The sequence below is a fragment of the Myotis lucifugus genome, unplaced genomic scaffold (assembly GCF_000147115.1).
Source record: "Myotis lucifugus unplaced genomic scaffold, Myoluc2.0 scaffold_738, whole genome shotgun sequence".
In the NCBI taxonomy this organism is placed as follows: Eukaryota; Metazoa; Chordata; class Mammalia; order Chiroptera; family Vespertilionidae; genus Myotis; species Myotis lucifugus.
The window spans coordinates 116,121-133,668 of NW_005871786.1; the positions used below are offsets into that span (position 1 = coordinate 116,121).

Sequence of the window (17,548 nt, forward strand, 5' to 3'; positions counted from 1 at the left end):
CATGTCACATTCAGTGGTAGTCCCTTTTGTCATTGATCTTGAGCAGCTTCTCGCTTTTTCTTTGCCTTTTATGACTTTGGTATTTTTAAAAATATATATTTTATTAATTTTTTACAGAGAGGAAGGGAGAGGGATAGAGAGTTAGAAACATCGATGAGAGAGAATCATTAATCGGCTGCCTCCTGCATGCCCCGCTACTGGGGATCGAACCACAACCTCCTGGTCCATGGGTCAATGCTCAGCCACTGAGCCACACCAGCTGGGCTGGTTGATTCTTTTTTTTTTTTTTTAATATATTTCTTATTGATTTCAGAGGGGAAGGGAAAAGGAGAGAGAGAGAGAGAGAATCATCAATTATGAGAATCATTGATCAGCTGCCTCCAACATGCCCCACACAGGACCGAACCCACAACCCAGGCATATGCCCTGACTGGGAATCAAACCATGACCTCCTTGTTCATAGGCCAATGCTTAACCACTGAGTCTTGCGGGTCAGGCAGCTGGTTGATTCTTGTATGTGCCCTGATTGGAGCATGACCTTGGCCTATCAGGATGACTTTCTAACCAACTGAGTTAACTGGCCAGGGCAGTATTTATTTTCATGCTCAAATTGTTCCAGTTGGGCCAGTAGGAGCTCCTTCAAATTGGTTCCTGTGTCCTTTTGATGTGTCTCTATCATCTTTGGGGGGCTTCCTGACTTCTTTATACACCAAAATGGTGCAACCTTATTGTCTGCTTTTCCTGTCTGAGCCCTGGAGTCAGCCATTTCTCTAAGGAGCCCTGATTCCTTTTCTCAAAGAAGAATATTTTAAATTCAAAATCTAGGAGTGCTCATTGCTCCTGGGTGTCATTGCTTCTAGGCCCTCTCAGCAGACAGATGTAGGAAATAGGTGTATGTGTGTGTATACATGTTCATTGCTATTTATATATACGAATATTAACAGATCTTGAGATCACACTGATACCACCAGAACTAATCCAATACCATGGGGTTATTTCTGTCCTTTCCCTTTCCACACTGAAACAGCAAAAATCTGGCTGCCATTAGCCATGATACTCTTTCCTGTTTGCTCAATTCTAGGATACACAGGATGTACATTCAGAATTCCTAATGTGCCCCCCTCTATAAAAGGAGCCTCCTAGAGCATTTGAGATATTGCTCCCCGGCATATGTCATCAGTTTGGCTAAATTAAACTCTCATAAAAATTCGAAAAAATAAAAACAAATACAAGGAGCCTCCCAGCTAGAGGTCAGTGTTTGTTTGGAGTTCTTCATCCCGAGAGTGTCCTCTAAATACTGTGCACAGAAGCACAGTATTAGTTCTCCCCTCATGCCCCTGTTACTGTGGTTTCCCCACCTTTGTTGGTTTTATTTATTTACTCATTGTTGATTTATTTAGTGTCAACACCAGCTTGTTCCAGAGTCTGAGCTGTACAGAGTGGCCCACTCAGAGAGGGGTTGTTGTGCCCACACACCCACCTTCCCACAACATTCCTGCCCACCTCCTGAAACAACTCTTCTGGTGTAATACACACATTTGGGAGGAAGATCTATAAAAGTGGGATGTGTAAATAAGAAGTGTTGTTTTTAGTGCTTCCTCTGGCTCCTTGTCCCGCTTCCCAAAGGGTGGCCTTTTCTATGCATGAGCCACTGGAAGGCTTTTCTTTTTCTCACCTAGCATTGTATCTCAGACAACTCACCCTGTTAGCTCATGGACACTTACCATATTCTTTCTATTTTTAAAAAAATTTTATTTTATTTTATTGTTGACAGTATTACAGATGTCTCCCATTTTCTCCCTTTTTACCCCCAATTCCCACCCCACCCCAGGCCTTCCCCATGCTATTGTCTGTATCCATGAGTTGTGCATATATGGTTTTTGATTAATCTCTTTCTGTCCCCTCCCACTCTACCCTCCACCCCCCCTCCCCCCAATAAGATTTGTTATTCTGTTCCATGTATCCATACCTCTGGACCTATTTTGTTTGTCAGTTTATTTTTTTCATTAGACATATAAGTGAGATCATGTGATGTTTGTCTTTCTCTAACTGGCTTATTTGGCTTAGCATAATAGTATCCAGGTTCATTCTTCTTTCTTACAGCCGCATAGTATTCCATTGTGTAAATGTGCCATCGCTTTTTTATCCACTCATCTATTGATGGGCACTTGGGCTGTTTCCAGATCTTAGTTATTGTACATAACTCTGCTATGAACATAGGGGTGCATATCTTCTTTCTGATTGGTGTTTCGGGGTTCTTAGGCTATATTCCCAGAAGTAGGGTTGCTGGGTCAAACGCTAGGTCCATTTTTAATTTACCCTATTCTTTCTAACCTCTCCAAAATGTCATACTTCCTATAGAAAAAATTTAAATGATAACATGAAGAGTAGAAAGCCTAGGTATGCATACTGATTCCTGGTGACATCTTCTCTATTCTTCCTGAAATCTTCATGCTTATATCCCCTTTGTTTTATTTTGGGACTATTTGGGTCAATTTAGACATTAGCTAGACTTTTCCCACTTAGCCAAATATCTTGTGCCACTTTCCATATCACATCATTAGTTCTATTTTCATTTTATTGTGTTGACAGGTTAGAATCTGTTTCATCATTCAGACTGATAGCTCTTTAGGAGCTGTTACAAATGCACTGAAAAAAAGAAAAAGATCCTATACTGAGCTACTCTTTATCTCCTCTTCTATTGGTGACTATTTCCGTTGCCTTTTTTCCTATTGCAACGTTGTTGTAGTGAGCCTCCTTATGTATCACCTTTTGATACTGTCTTAGTCAGCTTGGGCTGCTGTAACAAAACACCATGGCACCATAGCCTGGGTGGCTTAAATAACAAGCATTTATGGTCTCACAGTTATGGAGGCTGGAAATCCAAGGTCAGGGTGCAGCAAGGGGGTTCCTGGTTAAGGGCTCTCTTCCTAGCCTGTTTTGTAACAGAAGCATCACTCAGTGGTGGCTGTGGATTGTCCTTATTCCCAGCCAGTGGTTCTCAGCATTGGCTGCACATCTGAATCATCTGGGAAACTTTTATAAAACCGTAGAGCAGTTGAATCAGATTTTTTGGGTGGGCAGGTGCAGGCATCACCACCATTAAACACTCCCAAGGAACATTCAGGGGTGAAAGTCACCAATTGAGGGTTTGTGCATCTGGAGTTGGTGTCACCCCTCCCCCACCATGGTGGGCCACTTTGAGGGTGAGGTTGTATTGTGCACAGAGACTAATCTCTCTCTACTGTATGAATGGTGTTGGTAGTGCAAAACTTTGGAGGGAGGGAGGGATATAGGTTCCTGGAAGATGCTGTTAATAAAATTTAACTGAGTACATTTGAAGATCTAATTGGTTTTATCCGATGATTTATGAATTGGGTAGGTAGCATCTCATCTAGCAAACAGAGCTATCCTGAGCTGTTATACAAGATGGACGGCTTTTATAGTAATGAGGATGGATCAGGAAAGTCAGCAAAAGAAAAATGAAAATTTTTTGGAATAAAGTAAGAGTTCAGGTGATGACAGCTTCTCATTGGTTTAGCTGGGTTTCAATTGGCTAGACTTGTTGCAGTATAAGAGATAAGCCTTCCTCCTGCTGTGGTAGTACAGTAGATGCATTTCCTGTTTGGGAGTGCAACGTAGGTCTCTTCCTGTTGGGATCTGTAATTGACTTCCTGTTGGGGGCAATTAATTTAGAGTGGTAGGACATGAGAGCTTCTCTACAGGCCTTCATGATGCCAGTTTTAGTTTAGATTAATTGGATCCAATTTAGTTGACCTAATTTTTTGTTTATTAATTTTCACAATGCAAAGAAAGGTTTAAAGTAAGAACTTCATCCTTATTCTGAAATCTTCAGGAAATTTGAAGGGGGAAATGTTCATCCAAAGTTGATATCTCAGAATGAGAAATCAAAGAATTTCATATGTGTTGCTAAGAGGAAGTTCGTTGTTTTATTTTTCAAATATTCCAGTTAGCTATTTAACAACAACAAAAATGAGGACCTTGATGAAGTAACAGACACATTACAAATGGAAAAATAATCAAGGGCCAGAAGAATGTGAATAGTAGTCATTTGTGTAAAAATTGGGAGAAACCAGTTCTAGTTTCTTATGCATGGAATTGATCTGTAATGATGCATGGTGGGCATCTTTGAAGAAAGAAACTGCTGAGGAACAGGGGATGGAGAGAATCCATACTCTATACTCTAGAATTTTAAACTACATGACTCTATTACCTATTTGAAAATAAAAGCATGTATGTCAGTTATCTCAAAGAAACTGCTGTCATCAGTGGATTATATTTTTTCCTGAATTATTGACATATAGGAAACCCATTTTCACAACCACTAGCCATGGTTGTGTGCCAGTTTTTTTGGTTATAGAATTGACAGGGCACTTCCCAGTTGGCCATGGTTAGTGAACATCTGAGGTATGGTCACCGCAGAACCTAAAGTCACATGTGTCTCTTTTCAGCCTCTGGACGAGACCAGCCAAATGAGTGACCTGCCTGTGAAAGTGATCCATGTGGAGAGTGGGAAGATCCTCACAGGCACGGATGCCCCCAAAGCAGGGCAGCTGGAGGCCTGGCTTGAGATGAACCCAGGGTGAGTTGGGCCTTGAATTCCAGATGCAACCAGGATCCTGAGTCAGCTGCCTGGTAGCTGGCGGTGATTTTGCTTGATTTGGAAACAAGCCAATTTGCTAAGGTAAATGAATTATGCTGGTTTGGGGGAGATTTATATTAAAACACTAATATTTTTTCTAGGTATGAAGTAGCTCCAAGATCTGATAGTGAAGAAAGTGGCTCAGAAGAAGAGGAGGAGGTAAGAGTCTATTTCCTTCTGTCAAGGCCCTCGGTGCTCTGTAGTGGTGACCTCTCTCCCTTGTGTATCGGTCACCCCTGCATGCTGTGACTCTCCCACTCCGCTTGGGCATCATGTGGAACAAGAGATGGGCAGAGGGTAGCCAAGGCCTCAGTCCTGATGAAAAGTTGGTGCTTTAAAGCTGTGCTGTCTAGTACAGTAGCCTCTAGCCACACATGACTGTTTTAATTTTAAATTAAATTAATCAAATTAAGTAGAATTTAAAACTCATATTCTTGGTCATAATAGCCGCTTTTCAAATGCTCAACAGCCTTCTGCACAAAACAAATAATCACTATAAAGTTGTGAGCATTAAATTATGTGCATGTTTACTTATTATAATCTCCTCATTGGAAATACTAAAAATGGTTACATTTTCATGCATATTTTTTTAAAAAAATATATTTTTATTGATTTCAGAGAGGAAGAGAGAACGGGAGAGAGATAGAAACATCAGTGATAAGAGAGATTCATTGATTGGCTGCCTCCTGCATGCCCCCTACTGGGGATTGAGCCCACAACCCTGGGCATGTGCCCTGACTGGGAATTGAACCCGGGACCTCTTGGTCCATGAGATAATGCTCAATGCACTGAGCCACCACAGCTGGGTTTATACATATTCTTTAAATCACTTAATTATTTTATGCTAAAGTGACTTCTAGATTTTCCCTGGTTGACAAAGCTCTGATTAAGAGCCTGCTCCTGCCCTAGCTGGTTTGGCTCAGTGGATGGAGCGTTGGCCTGCGGACTGAAGGGTCCCAGGTTCGATTCTGGCCAGGGGCACATGCCTGGGTTGCGGGCTTGATCCCCAGTGGGGGACATGCAGGAGGCAGCCTGTCGATGGTTCTCTCTCATCACTGATGTTTCTATCTCTCTATCCCTCTCTCTTCCTCTCTAAAATTAATTAAAAAAAAAAAAGATCCTGCTCCTCTATCTGTTGTGAATTGCCTCCTTGGAAAGGATAACTCAGAGGGAGCTAGGATGCAGTTCCTGTAGGCAATGTTCCTTTCACACATTTAGCATCCAGCAGGGTGATCTTCACTCCCCCTTCAGCTGGGGTTAGAGGATCTTAAAAGGCTTTCAAGTGTATTTTAAAATATTGATATTGATATTGTTATTTCTGATAGTTTTGTTTTGTTGTTATTGTAGACTAGAGGTCCAGTGCAGGAAATTCATGCACTTGGGGGGTGGTCCCTCAGCCCGGCCTGCATCCTCTTGCAGTCTGGGAGCCACTGGGGGATGTCCAGTGGAAGCCGGGGAGGCTCCTGCCACTGCTACTGTGCTCACCAGTTGTGAGCCTGGCTTCTGGCTGAGTGGTGCTCCCCATGTGGGAGCACACTGACCACCAGGGGGCAGCTCCCGCATTGAGTGCCCCCTGGTGGTCAGTGCACGTCATAGCGACCAGTCGTTCTGCCGTTCGGTCGATTTGCATATTAGCCTTTTATTATATAGGATTTCTTTAGAATTTTCACATACAGGATCATGCCATCTGTAAATAATGGCAATTTTACTACTTCCAACGCTTCCTGTCATTGTGTTTTCAATTTCTTTTTTCTTGCCTTATTGCACTGGCTAGATTCTCCAGTACAGTGTTGAATATGTGTCAAGAGCAGACATCCTTGCCTTTTTTCCGATGTTAGGGGTAATGCATTTCGCCTGTCACTGCTGTTTGATGTTAGCTGTAGGTTTTTTGAACATGCTCTTTATCAGGTTGAGTAAATTATCTTTTAATCCTAGTTTATTGAAAGTTTTTATAATTCTGTCTATAGTTGATTGTTTTTTTATCTGTTACCCACTAGTATGCTTTATTATATAAATTAATTTTTGGATATTAAACCAAACTTGCATTCCTGGGATAAGTTCTACTTTGTCCTGATGTGCAATCTTTTCTATATATCGTAGTGTTGCTAATATTTTGTTGAGGATTTTTGAGTCTAGTTTTCTCATGATATCTTTGTGTAGCTTTGATATTAGGTTAACATTGGCCTTCTAGATGGGGTTAGAAAATGTTCCCTTCTCTACTTTCTGGAAGAGTTTGAGAAAAATGGTATTAATCTTAAAATATTTGATAGAATTCTCCTGTTAAGCCATCTGGGACTGGCCTTTTCATTGTGAGAAGATTTTTAGTTACTAATTCAATTAGCTGTCAGATTTTATTCAGATTTGTCTACTTCTTGAGTCAGTTTTAATAGTTTGTATCTTTCTAGGAGTTTGTCCATTTCATCTTAGTTATTTGTTGGTAAACGGTTACTTATAATAGTTCCTTATTATCATATTTAAAAATACATACATATATATATAATTTCAGAGAGGAAAGGAGATGGAGAGAGAGAGAAACACCAATGATGAGAGAGAATCATTGACCGGCTGCCTCCTGCATGCTCCCTAATGGGGATCGAGCCTGAAACTTGGGCATGTATCCTGACCAGGGAATTGAAACATGACCTCCTGGTTCATAGGTTGATGCCCAACCACTGAGCCACACTGGCCGGGCTGAAGTCTCTTTTAGAAGAATTTGTCTACAACCTTACTCAAACTTAGCTAAAAGTCTCACCCCAATATTAATTTCAGATATGGTAATATCAGTTAGGGTAAATCTGTACTAGTTATGATTTTTTTTGGCCGAAAATGTTTGGGCTGTTATCACCTGTTTAATATTCCAAATGATCTATAAAATCATTTTGCATACCCCGAAAGAAATCCCACTAGGTTTTTTTATTGGAATTTTTAGCAGATTAATTGGATTTTTTTGTTTTTTTAGTTTTATAGCAGTTCCTTTATACATGAAAATAATTACTGGGACTTTGTGTCACTTATATAGAAATACAAGGATGTATTACTACCAGGAAATACATTCATGTGTATTTTATTAATATGTCACGCAAATTCCCTTTATCATCTCAGTAAATGCTGAAAAATCACTTTCATGAAACACAACACTTACTTTACAGGTTTATAGAAAACCTCTTACTAAATTAGGATGCCTGTTATCACCAGTATTATTTGACATATTTTAGGCATTTTAGTCATATCGATAAAGCTAGAAATAAATCAAGAGCAACAAATATTGAAAATTGGCTATTAAATGTTTTATATTGAGAAACTCCAAGAGATTACAGTGAAAATCAGCTTGAATAGGTTGGACAAGGAATAAATGTGTAGTATACATTGTATAATGGGGGCAGGGGACATGAAGAATCTATTGTTAGTAAACAAACGTACAAAGTAGCCTGAGATAGCCTTAAAAAGAAGTGTCTGAACTCTGCTGGGAAAACTAAAAATAATATGCCGAGCAATTAAAAGAAGATGCAAAGAGGAGGCATGACACATTCCGGGATAAGAAAAAGGTGTGAGAGTTGTAAAAACTTCGCTTGCTTCTAAAAGTGTGTTCTCCCCTGGGATCCCTGTGCCTGTCCCTGTGGGGTGTCTTGAGCTGATGCAGTCCTTTCTCTTGGTAGGAGGAGGAGGAGGAGCAGCCGCAGCCAGCACAGCCTCCCACTCTGCCTGTGGAGGAGAAGAAGAAGATTCCAGATCCAGACAGTGATGACGTCTCTGAGGTGGATGCTCGGCACATCATTGAGTAAGGCATCCCTACACACGCTCCTGCTCCACCAGCTTCCTTCACGGGGGTCCTGGCAGGACGTTAGCGTCCCAGCTTCTCTCTGGATGGTGCTTACCACTGTCTAGCTGGAAGCCACTGTGAGACCACAAATGGGAGTTCAGTCTTAGTGCCTGTCTCCCTCCTCGCCACCCCACTCTCCCCAGGATTAATATTTGCTGCTGCCTTGCCTGTCCTTAGACTTTCCAATTACTTTTCTTATCTTAAGGCTTGAGTCACAGGTCCTTAAAGGGCTGCTCCAGAGTCTTGTGTCAGAAGTACATTGTTACAAATAGAAATGTGTGTCTTTACTCAGTGATTCTATTCACTTACAGGAATGCCAAGCAAGATGTTGATGATGAGTACGGTGTGTCCCAGGCCCTTGCTCGTGGCCTGCAGTCCTATTATGCCGTGGCTCATGCTGTCACTGAGAGAGTGGATAAGCAGTCAGCGCTTATGGTCAACGGCGTCCTCAAACAGTACCAGGTGAGGCAGGAGGGGGCTCTACCTACATAGCAGTCCTGACAGATAGGTCCTAGCTTGTGGGAGACTGCTGAAGTCGGGCAGACTCAAGTTCACATTCTGCTCCTTGTCTCTGGGTACCTCACTCTTTTTCTCTAAGCCTCAGTTTCCCTTTCTATAAAGTAGAAGCATGATTTGTTAGGTTAGCCACCAGGAGGAAATGAAACGGTGCAATATATTAGTATTTGCTGGGTGCTTAATCTGTGCAGGGCAGGATAGCAGCGTGTTCTACGCTGTTAGCTTCTGAATCCCCAACAACTCTGAATAGGCACTATCATCCTCCACACTTTACAGGATTAGGGGTGTGTGCTCTGAGGAACAGAAAGGGGCAGTGATTCCTCAAACTTCCAGCTTGGGAGTGGTCAAACCAGTACCGGACCCAGGTGTAGACACAGATCCATGTTCCCTGATGCTCTGTGCAGTATAGGAAGCGAGCAGTGATGGCATCAATGTCTGGAGCTGGCAGCCTGGAACCTAGCCTTTCCTTCTGTGGAGGTGACGTGACACTGGCACTAAAGCTCTTTGTCAGACAAGAATCACAGCTGCCATAGTAGAAATTTCTTTTTCTGTGGCCCCATATCCCAAGCTCATTTATAAGCTCTCAAGAGGCAGCTGGTTTATATTTAATCAAAGATTTTCTGTTTGGTTGTGGCCCTTAGACTCCAACTTTCCTTGAAAGAACTCTCACAGCCTCCATGCCAGTATCGAGTTCCAAAGAGGCAAAGCCAGTGACCAGTGACATTTCCAGTGGCTAGAAGTTACTTCCTTAATCTGTTAGGAAAATGTCCAGATTTGCCTTTATAATATTATATTCCATTTGAAAACGGTCTTCTCTTCAATGGTTCATATATTGCAGAAACCTTGCAAGCTTTGGAAAGCTCTCAGTTAATCCTGACATGCTAGTTAGGTGGTCATTGGCCGTATGGTGGATTCATCAGCACGTTCTCTTGAAACCCTAATGATCTCCCAAATCGAGTGTCACGTGGTTGTGGGCAGGTTTGTCCCAGTGTGCCACATGGCTTGGTGTCAGGCAGTGACAGATGGACCTTGTAACTTTAGTTCAGATGTTCATCTGAAAAATAAATTTTGTATACTGTACATATATTATTAACACAGCAACCCTATCATTTCATAGGAATGATTGCTGAGGATGAGGCTAAGGCAAAAAGAAGTGGGGTGATGGAGAGCAAATCACCAAATAAAAATGGCCGTGGGCAGTTCGTGGCTAGGGCTGAACTTGTTCCTGGTTGTGCGCGAGTCTCTGAAGTGTGGGCTTCAGTGTTTGCTGTCTCTCTCCTTGCAGATCAAGGGCTTGGAGTGGCTGGTGTCCCTATACAACAACAACCTGAATGGCATCCTGGCCGATGAGATGGGCCTGGGAAAGACCATCCAGACCATTGCACTCATCACGTACCTCATGGAGCACAAGCGCATCAATGGGCCCTTTCTCATCATTGTACCTCTCTCGTAAGTGCACCCACCCCTGGAGGTCCAGGAGTGTCCAGTGCAAGTAACCCCACTGCCCCGCTTCAGTGACACCCCAGCCTTCATTCAGACATCGGTGTGTGAGTTTACTGGGTCTTTCCTACTGCCTTATGGCTTAAACAACAGGCGTTATTTTCCTGGAGGCAGAAAGTCTGAGAACAAGGCATCAGCAGAGTTGGTTTCTCCTGAGGCCTCTCTCTTCTCCCTATGTCCTCACATAGTCTTCTGCCTGTGTTGTCTATCCTAATTTCCTCTACTTATAAGGATACCAGTCATTGGGTTAGGGCCCATCCTAATGACCTTATTTTAACTTCAATACCTCTTTAGAAACCCTTTCTCCAAATACAGTCACATTCTGAGGTTTTGGGGTTGAGGACTTCAACATAGGGATATTAGGGTGACATAACTCAACCCATAACAGCCTGCCTATGGGCAGGATAGGAAAGGGGCAGGTGACTGTATTAATTCATTGTCTGAATTGGGACTCACTGGATCTTAAGGTTCTCTTCAAGCCCACAACCAGCAAATTCCATACAAGGGTGGTGAGTCACAGGAACTGAGGATCCTCATGTTAGAAGATTAGAGTGGAGCCATTTGAGCAAACACTTTTCACCCCCTACTGGTGACCCTGGAGCCCTGTCAGTCCCATCCCAGCCCTGGTGATACAGATGCTCAGGTGTAGTGGGACCTGACAGCATCCTGAGGAGGTTCTCACCATCCCTGTGCGCCACTCGTCTCTTCCTTGCAGACACCCCTCTGCGTCCATGATTCCATCAGCTACTCTGGGCAGCCCTCTTTTCAACTCAGTCTGTGTCACAGAATGTCTCAACTCCCCCAGCATGTTTGCAAAAGTCCCAGGGCCCCCTCTCATTGACCCAGCTCCAGTTACATGTCAGGCACCAGTCCAATTACAGGCCTGGGGTGTTGTCTGCTCTGATGTTGCCAGGCTTATGTGTATACTTGGCCTAGCCCTGGATGGAGGGGAACCCCCTTAACTTCAGTCCAGTACTAAGTGGGACCATGTCATCATCGGATTAGTGGATAAAGGGAAGAATGGGAAGCTGAGTGCTAATGCCTTCCTGCCTTTAAGAAGGCCAGGCCTTTAAAGGTCACGCACTCATGGGTGGTTATCTCAGAACCCCATAAGAATTTAACTTGGAGAAACGTATTTCTTCTTTCTGCCCTCCTTCCCAGGTGGTGGTATAAAATAGGCTACCTTGGCAGTCTTCGTGGAGAGGGCTGTTTGCAGTGTGGGAGGATGTCCTAGGCTAGCAGATGGCCTTGCCTCCTCCTCCCTTGTGGTCAGACCCAACTTGCTTCTTGGCTTCCCACTGCACTAGCCTGTGCAATGTCGCCTAGCCCCGCAGTGGCTAAAGTCCCCTCTGTTTGTTCCCCTGAGGTGTAACTTCATCTTCACACAGCTTTCTTCAGTGTGCTGTTCTGCAGCCTGGGTTTATTTTTACCTTCTCATTTTAAAATTATTTCAAACTCATAGTAATTGCAAAAATATTGTAAAGAATTCCTATACACCCGGCCTCCCAAATCTTACACTAGGTCAGTTAACACCATGAAGGGAACAATAACTTAATACTGTTAATGAATCTAGAGACCTTATTCAAATGTCTATTTCCCCATTTATAACCTTTTTCTAGTCCAGAATCCCACTTTGCATTTTGTTGTCACATCTCTGTGACAGTTTGCCAGTCCATCTTCGTCCTTCATGATCTTACCACTTGAATCCTGGTCAAGCTGTTCCTCAGATTGTGTGAGATGTGCCTATTTCTGAAATTCTGGCAAGAATCCCCCAAGAGGGATGCCATGCTCTTTTTGGGACCTCATGTCAAGAGGCACCAGGTGAGGGTAACTTTGATCTTGGGTATGTGGTGCCTGCCAGTTTTCCCCTCCCGTCATAAATCTAAGAGTTTTCCTTTGTAATTCATAAGTATCATGTGGGAAGGCACTTAGAAACCATATAATATCCTATTTGTCATCATACTTTCCCAGTAATTTTAGCATCCATCAATTGAGTCTCACTTGAAATGATTATTACGGTGGGAGGTACCAAATAGTGGATTTCTCTTTCCAACACAGTGGGCTCTATCATTATAGAAGTCCAGAGTGGACACTGTCATTATTGATTTTGTTCCTTAAATTGTCCCTGATTTGGCTTGGGGAGACCCTTCCAGTTGGTTTTAACACATCCCCATCATCATTGTATTGTGGTTGGTGTTTACTTCAGAATGCATTTATTTATTTATTTATTTATTTATTTATATTATTATTATTATTATCTATTTTAAAACGTATTTTTATTGATTTCAGAGAGGAAAGGAGAGGGAGAGAGAGATAGAAACATGAGAGAATCATTGATTGGCAGCCTCCTGCACACCCTCTATTGGGGATCAAGCCCATACCCCGGGCATGTGCCCCCGACTGGAATCGAACCCGGGACCCTTCAGTCCATAGGCTGACACTCTATCCACTGAACCAAATTGGCCAGGGCCAGAATGCTTTTAGACATATGAAGAAGATGTGAAGATACTAAAGAGAGCTCCCAGATACCTTCCCCCAATTTGCTCTGGTGCTGATAACATCTTACATGGCCGTGTTACATTTGATGCAACTCAGGAACCAGCCCTGTCACGCTACTATTCACTAAACTCCAGACGTTATTTGTATTTCACTAGTTCTCCCCCAATGTCTGGTTTCTAATTCCAGGATCCTAGATTACCTTTAGTCGTCACTTCTCCTTAGCCTTCCCTGGTCTGTGACCGTTGCTCAGATTTTCCATGTTCTTGATGACCTTGATGGTTTTAAGGAGAACTGCTCAGGTGTTTTGTAGGGTTCCCTCAGTCTGGATCTGTCTGGTGATTTTTCTCATGCTTACATGGGACAGAAAACTATAAGGTAGTTACTGTCAACATGACTTTTCACTGTTGATGTTGACCTTGATCACCTGGCTGAGGTAGTGTTTGTGAGGTGTCTGCTGTGAAGTTTCTCTTTTTTCTCCCTTCCATACTTTATTCTGTAAGAAGGTCACTCTGCTCGTCCCATACACAAGAGGAGGGCAGTTAAGCTCCACCTCCTTGAGGGGGGAACAAATACATAAATTATTTGGAATTCTTCTGTACAGAATATTTCTTCTCTCCCAGTTGTTAATTTATTTAATCATTTCTATCAGTATGGACTCATGCATATTTATTTTATATTTGGGGCTATACTCCAGTACTAGTTTATTTCGTTGCTCAAATTATTCCAGCTATGGCCATAGGGAGGAGCTCTTTCAGTTGACTACTCTGTCCCTTTGACATGCTCCCATCACTGTGGTGTTTTGAGCACTTGGCTTTTTGGCACCCAAAGGTGCTCCAAGCTCAGCATGTACATTTTCCACCCAGGCCTAGAATCAGCCTGGTTTATCTTATTAGAGAATGGAATTGGAAGCCAAGACCTAGATGTAGCAGGGCTTCTTGCTTCTGGGGTGTCCATACTTCTAGGCCCTCTCAGCGGGCAGCACTAGGAAATACATATATGTGTACTAAGCCTTATATACACATACCTAACATCATAACATAGATAACAGTGTCTAGTCATCCGTATCTCTGTTAAAGTTAAACATAGTCATACTGTGGTCTCCAATTCTCAGTGAGGACCATGTGGTTCATTCTAGGGTTTTCTCATTTATTTGTTTGTTCCCACTGTACATATACAGTACTTTCAGAAAAGTTAGCCCATGCAAACCAACTTTACCACCTAGAGCAGTGGTTCTCAACCTTCCTAATGCCGCAACCCTTTAATACAGTTCATGTTGTTGACCCCCAATCATAAAATTATTTTCGTTGCTGCTTCATAACTGTAATTTTGCTACTGTTATGAATAGTAATGTAAATATCTGATATGCAGGATGTATTTTCATTGTTATAAATTGAACATAAAGCATAGTGATTAATCACAAAAACAATATGTAATTATATATGTGTTTTCCGATGGTCTTAGGCGACCCCTGTGAAAGGGTCATTCAATCCCCAAAGGGGTCGCGACCCACAGGTTGAGAACCGCTGACCTAGAGTATTGTGTTCAGATCCACTTCCTTTCATTTCTAGGCTTACATTTCCAGTTAAAACACCTTTCTCCAAGGTTATTTAAGTTGGCTTCTTTCCCCCCTTCTCTTCAGTGAAGTTTTGCCATGTGTTGATCTTCAGACAAGGGTCTAGTCCAGGGGTGGGCAAACTTTTTGACTCGAGGGCCACAATGGGTTCTTAAACTGGACCGGAGGGCCGGAACAAAAGCATGGATGGAGTGTTTGTGTGAACTAATATAAATTCAAAGTAAACATCATTACATAAAAGGGTATGTGTGAACTAATATAAATTCAAAGTAAACATCATTACATAAAAGGGTACGGTCTTTTTTTTTTTAGTTTTATTCATTTCAAACGGGCGGGATCCGGCCCGCGGGCCGTAGTTTGCCCACGGCTGGTCTAGTCTGTCAAATGTCATTTCCTCCGAGCCAGAAGCTACCTGTGCTCCTGAGAATGTTTTTAGACTTTGAGCATTCAGCTGTCCCATCCACTGGTTGGGATGTGCAACTCTCTACCATGCATTTGCTTGTCCTGCCTCCCTCTGGTTTTAAAAAATATATTTTTATTGCTTACAGGAGAGGAAGGGAGAGGGAGAGAGAGAGATAGAAACCTCAGTGATGAGAGTGAAGTATTGATTGGCTGCCTCCTACACACCCCACAATGGGGATCAAGCCCACAACCCAGTCATATGCCTTGACCAGGAATCGAACCATGACCTCTTGGTTCATAGGTTGACGCTCAATCACTGAGCTATGCCGGCTGGGTTCCATCTTCATTCTTTGTCTTATTGGGCAGGAGCCTTCAGTGGCTGTCATTTTTATTTATTTATTTTTAAATATATTTTATTGATTTTTTTTACAGAGAGGAAGGGAGAGGGATAGAGAGTTAGAAACATCAATGAGAGAGAAACATCGATCAGGTGCCTCCTGCATACCTCCTACTGGGGATGTACATGCCCTTGACCGGAATCGAACCAGGAACCCTTCAGTCCGCAGGCTGACGCTCTACCCACTGACCCAAACTGGCTAGGGCTGTCATTTTTATTTTGAGGTGGCATAAAGATACAGATGGTGTCTCCCGTACTCCCAGGTTCCATAGCATGATCTAGCATGGTTCTGAACCTGAAACAAAGCACCATGAGTCTGTGCTTTTTTCCTGGTAACAGGTTTATAGAATATAGCTTATTCCCACAGATGGTTGTGACCCATAGTGATGACAGAGAACTGGTCTCTAAGGTCCAACTTCTGGGTTCAGCCTTCTCTGGCCGACCAACTCTAATCCAGGCCGACCCAGGCTTCTCACTGACCCTGTACCTGCCACCACACTTGTGTGTCCCTGATCCTCCCTCCCACGGCACCTTCCCTCACTTGCCCCCATTGGAGACCATCAGTCACTCTGCCAGCTCTGAGCGCCACGACCACACTGGCCTCACTTCCCAGTGGACATTGGTATGAACAGTGAGCTATTGTTGACTGAACTAGAACCTGACTGTTCCTTCCTTGTTTCCGTTAGAACGCTGTCAAACTGGGCTTACGAATTTGACAAGTGGGCTCCCTCCGTGGTGAAGGTGTCCTACAAGGTATGTCGCAGCCTGTGGAGTGGACATCGGTGAGAGCAGGGTAGGAGAGTAAGGAATACAGATAGTGAATAGGGAAGTCAACTTGTATTAATAATGAGGCATATGTGCGCATTTTCCTATGTTATATACTTGGGATCGTGGTGTTAATGCAGGTTTGGGGTCACTTGTTTTGGGGGGTAATGTTTATTTCTTATCAGTTCACCCTGTGAAGTGGGGACTTAATTGTACTTGTTTTCCTGGTTGGGAAACTGAGGCAGACAGGGCCTCATGCAGCCACTTAGTTGCAGAGCCAGGTTATGTCTGGTCACTAGACTCCAGGGACCAGGCTTTTCACCCTGTGCTGTGAGGCTCTCTGCTCATGCTGGGGAGAGGGGTCTTGGCAGAAGGGACAGCATGTTTGGAGGAAACTTGATACATTTGAGGAGTTAAAAGTATTTCTGGCAAAAGCTTACGGGACCCAGTGGCAATCAATCTGTGTGGAATGTGAACCTGAAGAACTCTGGGGTTCTGGTCATATGGTTCAGGAGTTTGGACCTGGGAGCAGGACTGGGCAGGTTTGCTAATTGCAAATAGGCTGGAGCTTCTGTCAGGACATGATCTCGATGGTCAGTGCTCGGGTGGGAGGTTTTAAGGAGGATGCCCTGGTGTTCAGCTTGGAAGCCTGAGAGGGACCCAGGAAGAGGTGGGGAGCAGATTTGCCATTGGGACTCAGGCAGATGGTGGTGCAGACAGCAAGCCTCCCAGAGAACCCACAAGCCTTTCTCCGCCCCCTGCATTTGGCACTCAGCACATTGCGGTTAGAGAACAGCTGCCAGCAGCTCACCTAATTCTTCTCCCCTGGAGGCTGATGTGTGCATGTCTTCTCTTCTTCACAGGGCTCTCCAGCAGCCAGACGGGCTTTCGTCCCCCAGCTCCGGAGTGGCAAGTTCAATGTCTTGCTAACAACGTACGAGTACATCATTAAAGACAAGCACATCCTTGCGAAGGTAGCGTGTCCTCATGTAAAACACCAGCCCTAAGCACTCAGTGCTATCAGGGAGCATGTGATCCGGCCCGATCCAGGATTGTTATGAATGTGAACACTTAACATCTTCTCAAAGCCCCTTGCAAGTAATTTTTCACTGATTCCCCTGCACATGTGTATAAAGATAGCTGCTGTGTATATGCAAGGTCCCTGTCAAGGTGACCTTGGGTTTGCCTCTCTCTTCCCAGGCTAGCCTGGGATTAGATCCAGAGATGGGGTCGCCTACATTGCACGTGTGCTCGCTTCTCCTGGGGCTTTTCCCAAAGAGCCTGGTCACACAAGATGCCTCCTGACCCACCTGTCTTCCTGCAGTGTCCTGATAGGGCCATGGAGAAGTCAGCCTGTCTTTACCTGTCTCCAGCGACCTTAGCCCCCCCCCCCCCCAGTGACTGTGCCTCCCC

At 43.6% G+C, this 17,548-nt stretch overlaps 1 protein-coding gene across 12 annotated transcripts in view; it reads left to right on the forward strand.

The window, feature by feature from the left end:
- SMARCA4 (SWI/SNF related, matrix associated, actin dependent regulator of chromatin, subfamily a, member 4) overlaps nt 1–17,548 on the forward strand; it is a 93,675-nt gene that overhangs the window by 36,662 nt on the left and 39,465 nt on the right. For all 12 annotated transcript variants that reach the window (XR_002827020.1, XM_006105947.3, XM_023746831.1 and 9 more), the window contains 7 exons: nt 4,473–4,603; nt 4,765–4,822; nt 8,320–8,441; nt 8,795–8,945; nt 10,285–10,448; nt 16,057–16,123; nt 16,999–17,109. Coding sequence is in view for 11 of the 12 variants with exons in the window: in XM_006105947.3 (XP_006106009.1) it covers nt 4,473–4,603; nt 4,765–4,822; nt 8,320–8,441; nt 8,795–8,945; nt 10,285–10,448; nt 16,057–16,123; nt 16,999–17,109 (804 nt within the window). In the remaining variant the exon portion in view is untranslated. The remainder of the gene's footprint in view (nt 1–4,472; nt 4,604–4,764; nt 4,823–8,319; nt 8,442–8,794; nt 8,946–10,284; nt 10,449–16,056; nt 16,124–16,998; nt 17,110–17,548) is intronic.